Raw genomic sequence first — 7959 nt, forward strand, 5'->3', positions numbered from 1 at the left:
AGCTCAAACAATCCGCCCGCCTTGGCCTCCCAGAGTGCTAGGATTACAGGCGTGAGCCACTGCTCCCGGCCTATCCTTTTTTTTTTTGAGACAGAGTCTCACTCTGTCGCCCCGGGTAGAGTGCAATTGGTGTTACCTCGCCCAGCCCCTTTATCCTTTTAATATCTGTAGAATCTATAATGATGTCACCTGTGTAGCTTCCACATTGGAAATTTGTGTTTTCTCTTTCTCCTAATCACTTTATCTAAAAGTTTATCAATTTTATTGATTTTTTTTATAAACCAGCTTTATTGATTTTCCATCTATTAATTTCCGCTCTTATTTTTATTATTTATTTTCTTCTGATTATTTTGGATTTCATTTGCTTTTCCTTATCCTGTGGTTTTTTTTTTTTTTTTTAATGGTGGAAGCTTAAGTCCTTGACTTTAGGCTTTTCTAATACAAGCAGTTCTTGCTTAGAGAGTTGCATCCCAGCCTCATGCAATACCCAGAGTTAGGGCATCTGAAACAGAAAGAGGTGTGGCTGAGAGGTCATGGCAGGCGGAATACACCGGCTCAGGGGTAAGAGACTTGGTTTCTATGAGCCACTGACTAGCTGTGTGGCTTTGAACTTGGACTCTCTGAGCCTTGTTTTCTTGGCCTGCATAATGGAACCAGGGATTATCTCCTCTTGGGCTCCTGAAGATGAAGTAGTTGATAAATATGAAAGTACTTGCCCATGTGGAAGGGCCTCCCCAGACCATCGTGAGAGGTGGTTGTTATGGCATTTGTAGTAATAATGGCTTCTCCTGTCTTTCCAGATCAGCAAACAGCATGTACTCACCCATCCCCCAGAGGTAGGCTGTAGACCCATCTCCTTTTTGCCTTCCCCTTCTTCATGTCCAAGGGCTGCCCCTCCTCACTGCTCTCCTCGACCCCAGCCCCCAGGCCTGCCCCAGTTTCTGTGCTGGCACCCATGAGGCCACTGCCAACCCTCTGTCTTCCCACAGTGGCTCTCCCTTCCCGGGCTCGGTGCAGAACCCCGGCCTGCACGTATGGCGGGTGGAGAAGCTGAAGCCAGTGCCCATAGCACCAGAGAACCAGGGCGTCTTCTTCTCCGGGGACTCCTACCTAGTGCTGCACAATGGCCCAGAAGAGCTCTCCCATCTGCACCTGTGGATAGGTAAGGGGGTTGGGATGGGTAGGGGTCTGGCCCAGGGCAGGGGTGGGGGCTGGCATAGGTCTCAAGGGCCTTGCCCTGTCACCTCCCACCCATCTCAGGCCAGCAGTCATCCCGGGATGAGCAGGGGGCCTGCGCTGTGCTGGCCGTGCACCTCAACACCCTGCTTGGGGAGCGGCCTGTGCAGCACCGCGAGGTGCAGGGCAATGAGTCCGACCTCTTCATGAGCTACTTCCCACGTGGCCTCAAGTACCAGGTCAGAGCCCACCTCCAGGCACCCCTACCCTGCTGCTTCTCTCAGAGCCAGCCCACCTTCCAGCTAGTTCTTAACCTGTGGAAGTTCTGGGTGTCCTCAGGGCTGGGTCCCCACCTTTTTGTCTGTCTCCCAATGGGATTGGGGACGGAGGGCTCCGGGCCCCCTGTCAGTTCACTCAGCCGGGCCATCTGGGCTGCAGGAAGGCGGTGTGGAGTCAGCCTTTCACAAGACGTCCCCAGGCACCCCAGCGGCTATCAAGAAACTCTACCAAGTGAAGGGGAAGAAGAACATCCGTGCCACCGAGCGGGCGCTGAGCTGGGACAGCTTCAACACCGGGGACTGCTTCATCTTGGACCTGGGCCAGGTGGGCAGGCCAGCCAGCCCGAGTGCTCTGTGTCAGTGCCATCCTTTACAAGGGCGGGGGACCAGGATGCCAGGAAAGGGAGAGAGAGGCCGAGAAGCTGTCAGTCCATTCCAACTGGGACCGTTCCAGCCATTAGAAAACATCCCTGTATTTGCAAGGACAGAAACCAGCTTCCCTCTGATGTCTAGCCATTGCTTCTAACACTCAGGAGCTTACTCCCTCCTTCTCTTGGAAGCCTTTCTTGCTTTGTGTTTGCAGCCTACCAGACCATTCATTAATGCGTTCACTTACCCGTTCATTCCGTGGATCTATGATACCTTCCCTGAGCCAGCACAGGGACCATAAAAGCTCACCCTGGAGAGGCAGCCAAGATGAGTTGGTCATTTTCCACAATGCATGGCGGGATGTGATGAGAGCTCTCAGGCGGGCCGTAGCCATGTGCTGAGGGGGCCTCGGGGCAGAGAGGGCCTATTAGCCTGACCTGAAGCCAGCTGTCCCAGGAAGGTGTCATTGCACTAGACCTTCACGGAAGGGAAATGCTGTTCTAGGCAAAGGGAGCAGGTGAGCTGAGGCACCAAGGTGGGGAGAGGTGCAGACATGCATGTAGACAGCAGGGAGGGGTCGAGTGTGCCTGGGACCCGGGTGGGAACAGGAGCAGGGGAGTGAAATTGCTAAGGAGGGTGAGCCCCGGGACATGAGATTGCATGTCTGGCTGAGGAGCGTGGACTGCATCTTGTGGTGCTGAAGATTTCAGACAGGAAGATCACTCAGGAGCTGTTTGTAAGGGGGACTCTCCTGCCTTGCTATTGCCAGGGCAGGGGAGGTGAGGAGGGTCTGCCCGCAGGGTTTCGGGTAGGAGTGTGAGGTGCTGAGCTCAAGGACGCCACTCACCCACTCACCCATTCAGTAAGTACTTATTTTGTGCCTAAATACAGACCAGGCTCCGTTTTAGCAGTGAGCACACAGCAGTGAACATGTAATGCTGTAAAGAAGCTTATTTCTAGTCAGGGGAGACAGGTTCTAAACAAGATAAAGACATTTAAATATAAGGCAATGAGTGATGTGGAGAAAAATAAGAGGGCAAGAGATGGCAGGTGGGCAGAGAGACACTCTTGCGGAGTGCGGTCACGGCCATTCTCAGAGAGCCCTCTGCGGTGTGCCCTGCCTTCCTGATTGTCCTGCCTCAGGGGACAGTTCTTCAGAGAAGAGAGGGAGAGCTAGGGGCCCGTCCTCTGAGCAGAGGCAGGACGCAGCAGCCGACTCTGACCTGGCTTCCCTGCTTCTCTCCAGAACATCTTTACCTGGTGTGGTGGAAAGTCCAACATCCTGGAGCGCAACAAGGCGAGGGACCTGGCGCTGGCCATACGGGACAGTGAGCGACAGGGCAAGGCCCAGGTGGAGATCATCACTGATGGGGAGGAGCCGGCCGAGATGATCCAGGTTGGGGGACGTTGGAGTGGGCAGCTTGGAGCCAATGCTTGGAGGTGGCCAAGAGTCAGTGATGAGCTGGGGGCATGAGGGTGGCTGGTGGAGGGTGGCAGGGGGTGCCTGGGCACTGCCCAGGGCTGTGCTAGCTCACAGGCTGCCCCCTCTGGGTAGATGCTTGTCCTCAGGGCTCAGCAGCCTGGCTGGGGGGCCGGCTGGACCCAGGCCTCACTCACCTCTGCTGGGTGCCCTAGTGCAGGACAGTTTGCCCCACCAGAGGTGGTGGCCCTGGCCGTGATGGTTTGGGGAGTTCGGGGGCCGGAATCCCTGTAAACCTGGCCTGCTCTGGCACCTGCAGGTCCTGGGCCCCAAGCCTGCTCTGAAGGAGGGCAACCCTGAGGAAGACCTCACAGCTGACCAGACAAATGCCCAGGCCGCTGCTCTGTATAAGGTGGGCACCCCAGGCCTGCCCTGGGACCAGGCAGGGGATGGGTGGCAGCCTGCACAGCACAGCTGGCTGCATGCAGGGCTGCAGGGGAGGAGAAGGCGGTGGGGAGGTTGGGCCAGAACCAGCAAGGTTTATGCAGGGCTTGGAGGAGAGGAGGATGGGAGGTGGGTGGATGGCAGGCCCCCGGAGGAGATAAATGCCACTTCACTTTTGGCCCCTTCCTGGTGAAGGTTTGAGGCCAATACTGAGCGTTATTTTTTTGGATTCTGTGCATTTATTTGTAACTTGGAATCCACTTAATTTCTAAATGGACTCAGGGCCTCTGTACTGTAGGAATTGGGGATGCTGGGAAGGGTGGGGGCTGCCTCAGATTTGCTTTCAGGGCCTGGGCGGTGGGCAGTGGGAGGGAGCTGAGGAGGATCGGGCAGCCCCCTCCTCAGCTGCAGTGTGTGAGATCCGGCGCTGCCCTTCCTCCCCAGGTCTCTGATGCCACTGGACAGATGAACCTCACCAAGGTGGCCGACTCCAGCCCCTTTGCCCTGGAGCTGCTGATACCTGACGACTGTTTTGTGCTGGACAACGGGCTCTGTGGCAAGATCTACATCTGGAAGGGTATGTGTGGCTCCTCCACACCAGCCTGAGATGCCTGCAGCTGCTCTGGCCCCAGCAGGCTCCTCATTGCTGGGCTCAGCCTGCCCCAGGCTTGCAAAAGATGGCCTTGGGGAGCCCGCATGCTCCGGGATGGGGGGTTTCCCTTTGCTGTTCCCATTCCTTTAATTGTAGACAATGACTCTGAACTGCCAGGAAGCCTCAGAGTCACCCTAGGGCCTGTTCAAACAGAGTGCTGGGCCCCGCCCCCAGAGGCTCTGCATTACTCGGTCTGGGATGGGGCCAAGAACATGCATTTCTAACAACGTTCCAGGGGATGCCTAAGTTGTTGGTTCTAAGGACCACACTTTTGAGAACCACTGTCCTAGACCTGTCCTAGGCCTTCAGGGCTGCTGGGACCCCTGATCCTGGGATTCTGCTGGAAGGTATGATAGAGACAAATTGTAGATAAATTAAGTATCAATTTATGCAGTGGGTGATAAACTTGTAGAACTTGTTTTTCCAAAAGATTATATCTTCTGGAAACAGAAACACTGTTGTGCAAAAGCCTGTTAGGCTTGCTTTGACTATTTGAAAATGAAATAAATTTGCTCTGAGTCTCTGTAGGGTCTTGATGGAAATAGCATTTGCTCAATAAATAGTTGTGGGGTCAACCAAGCCAAGAAATTGCCAGCCCCCAGCCTGGTCAGGAAGACAGAGAAGTAGTAAGGTGTCTATATGGATAGCAGCTACCAGGCGATTCTATACTGTTTCCTCCTAAACTCAGCAGAGAGGTGAAATGGAGGGGCGTGCAGCCCCGCGCAGTGCGGGCAGGTCTCCCAGGGGTAGAGTGGGAAGAGAGAGCCTTGTTCTGCTGGGGCTGCCTTTTCCCTCCTGCCGGGGGGTGCATACCCCATGGAACCAGTGCCAAGCAGAGAGGGTTTCCCATAGGCCCATAGAAGCCTATATAACCCCAAACAAGGAACCGAATGGCATAGAAAGAAACCAGAGGAGAAACAGGAAACTTGGGAGGCCAGGAAGAGAAGTATCTCATGGGTAGGGGTGCAGCTGGACTGATCCATGATACCACAATACAGAATATTAATTTCAGATGCATTGTAGTTCATGGGATTTTCATAGCCTGGCAGGAGAGCCAACTACCGATCATAGCATTGTTTCTTTCGGAAAATGCCTGGAACTGGAGCCCAGGTTGTGTTCACGGGACTGCCTGCACAAGTGAATGGATTACATGGGAATTTTCATCTTTATAAGTGCTTTGTTAGTGTAACCATTAGGCCAACTTGCTGACATTATGGGAGTAAGTTCACCTTCATAATAAATTGCACCCTTTGTCCTATTTAGTTTAAAAAAAACAAAGGCTTGGTAACAGTACAATTATGGATGGAAGACACAAGGGGTTCTGGCAGGGAGGGGGTCCCTGGGCTCAGAGTTTGATGCTAGGGAGGACATCCATTCTCTCTGAAATATCCATGGGGCCCTGGTCAGAGCAGGTTTTGCTGATTGGACCCAGGCAGAAGAAGAGTTTTCATCTAGCTCGGTGCTGCCAGTTTGGGAAGAGTCTTAAGGGGCTGACTTCCACCTCCCAAGAGCCCCTCAACATTGCTAAGACCTCTTGGTACATTTATTTTTAAAATTGCCAGCTATTATGTGGGCCCCCTTAAATTCCCTCAAGAAAAATGGAATCGGGGCTGGAGAGGGTCCCTGCTCTTTTTTAAACTCTCCCTCCTATGATCCAGGGCGAAAAGCTAACGAGAAGGAGCGGCAGGCAGCCCTCCAAGTGGCCGAGGGCTTCATCTCCCGCATGCGGTACGCCTCACACACTCAGGTGAGGAGACGCCTGCGCCCCCAACCCTCCTCTAGGGCTCTGCCTGTGGCCTCCCACCCCTCAGACTGGCCAGGAAGGGCACGAGAGCCTCGGGCACCACCAGGAACAATCAGGCCTTTCTCTCAGACCCATCTAGTGGAAGAGCCCTTCTCAATCTTTCAAAATTTAAAGATGCATACATACTATTTTCAGAGGATTTTGAGCAGCACTCTCCTGGGTGCCCAGAGAACTGGGTGTGCCTTTGGACAGCTGTGCATCTCTTCTGGGCCACCGTTCCTGGCTGGTGTCACCCCCACCCTTGGCTGGTGCCACTCCCTGGCCTCAGTACAGTGTCTCTACAAGTCATTTTGGGGGGAGCTGACATAGCTTAGTTATAGCTCAACTATAGTTGGTGGCATCCCATCAAACTGTGCACCCACATCCTTGAAGCAACTCCTCAGTCTCTGTCCCTGTAATCTTGCTTCTGGTCTCTTGGCCCACCTTGAGGAGCCGCCCTGGCCTGGATACACATGGACTCAGGCCAGGTGCCCGACACCCGCCTCCCTGTCCTCCCTGGTGGACGTAGAGGTGGCAACCTCCTGAAACATACTTGTCCCCCACTGTCCTTGCAGGTGGAGATTCTGCCCCAGGGCCGTGAGAGTCCCATCTTCAAGCAATTCTTCAAGGACTGGAAATGAGGGAGGGCATCTCCCTGCCCGCTACTCCCCTGCCCTCATCTCCTGCTTTTTCCTCCTCTGGCTGCCTGGGCAGTGCTGAGTGCTGAGTGCCCCCTGCGGATGTTCAATAAAGGAGACAGTTCTTTCCCCTGCCCTGCCTGCGCCGCCCTTCCTGAGCTGATTCTCACGTCCCACCTATTCACCTGGGTTCATTCCTGTGCTGGGGGCCGAGTGGATGACAATCTCCAGGAGCCAGAGCTGCTTTGCATGATTGAGGAGTCCCAGCGGGGCTGGCAGGTACTGCTGTGAACCCAATAGGGAGGTGGCGCGGCGCCAGGCCCGGATCGCTTACTGCCTGGCTCAGTTCGGGCTCACGTTCCCAGCCTGGGGAAGGCTGTGGTGAAGGGCTTGGGATGCGGATCCTCTTAAGCCAGTGTTTCCTCAGATGCCCTAATAAACCACTGCGAGGCAGCAGCTTCACATGACAGATGATTGCTGAGAAAGAGGGCTCTTCACGACTGTCCAGAGCCTGGCCGTCGCTTCACAGGCACCTTGCACTGTGTGTTTGGCGATGTTCTGTGTGGGGCTGTGGGAGAAGCGCTGGGCTAATGCGGGGAGTCTTGGGTCTGGTTCTCGTCCTGCCTCTGTTTGATCCTGGCCAAGTTGCTTTTCCTTTTGTAGACCTAAGTTCATTCTCTTGTGTAGTGGGGTGGTGGTGAAACCTCAAAGAGGCTAGAGAGCTAAATAGCAGGGAGAATGCAGTAGCCAAGAAGAGGTCCCATCCGGGGAGCAGGAACAAGGTGTGAGACCATGTAAGCCTGAACTGAAGCCGTGAGGAGCCCGCATGCCGCTGCCCTGATTCACCCTCACCCTTGGGTCCTATGGGCTGTGTGCTTACTGAGCTCTGGAAACTGGATTCCTCCATCTCACACAAAACCAGAAAAGCTAATCAAGTTCATCTTGCTCATTTTGTGCCAAGAAGCATAGAGAAATCAGCTCCCCTGTGGGTCCACCTCCTTGACCTCTCTGCACAGACTTCCCAGCCTTTACCTGACAGTCTACACAAAGAACAGGTGCCAGGATGGTTTTTAAAAGGGGAGAGAGTAAAGGTTGCACTAAATCAGCGGTTCTGACAACATTTTTAGAGTTATGGAATATTTTAAGTCTCCCATGAAAGGCCTAGGCCTGACCGGGTGCAGTGACTCATGCCTGTAATC

At 54.2% G+C, this 7959-nt stretch overlaps 1 protein-coding gene across 1 annotated transcript in view; it reads left to right on the forward strand.

The window, feature by feature from the left end:
- Positions 1-6904, forward strand: part of CAPG (capping protein (actin filament), gelsolin-like) — a 15329-nt gene extending 8425 nt beyond the window's left edge. Inside the window, exons 2-10 of the mRNA XM_012644236.1 lie at positions 801-836; positions 990-1162; positions 1261-1415; positions 1615-1779; positions 3070-3219; positions 3563-3655; positions 4132-4264; positions 5998-6086; positions 6698-6904. Coding sequence (XP_012499690.1) covers positions 814-836; positions 990-1162; positions 1261-1415; positions 1615-1779; positions 3070-3219; positions 3563-3655; positions 4132-4264; positions 5998-6086; positions 6698-6763 — 1047 coding nt within the window. The 5' untranslated portion in view covers positions 801-813 and the 3' untranslated portion in view covers positions 6764-6904. The remainder of the gene's footprint in view (positions 1-800; positions 837-989; positions 1163-1260; positions 1416-1614; positions 1780-3069; positions 3220-3562; positions 3656-4131; positions 4265-5997; positions 6087-6697) is intronic.
- Positions 6905-7959: the final 1055 nt, after the last annotated feature.

This window comes from Propithecus coquereli, unplaced genomic scaffold (genome assembly GCF_000956105.1).
Source record: "Propithecus coquereli isolate 6110/MARCELLA unplaced genomic scaffold, Pcoq_1.0 Scaffold208, whole genome shotgun sequence".
NCBI classification, from domain to species: Eukaryota; Metazoa; Chordata; class Mammalia; order Primates; family Indriidae; genus Propithecus; species Propithecus coquereli.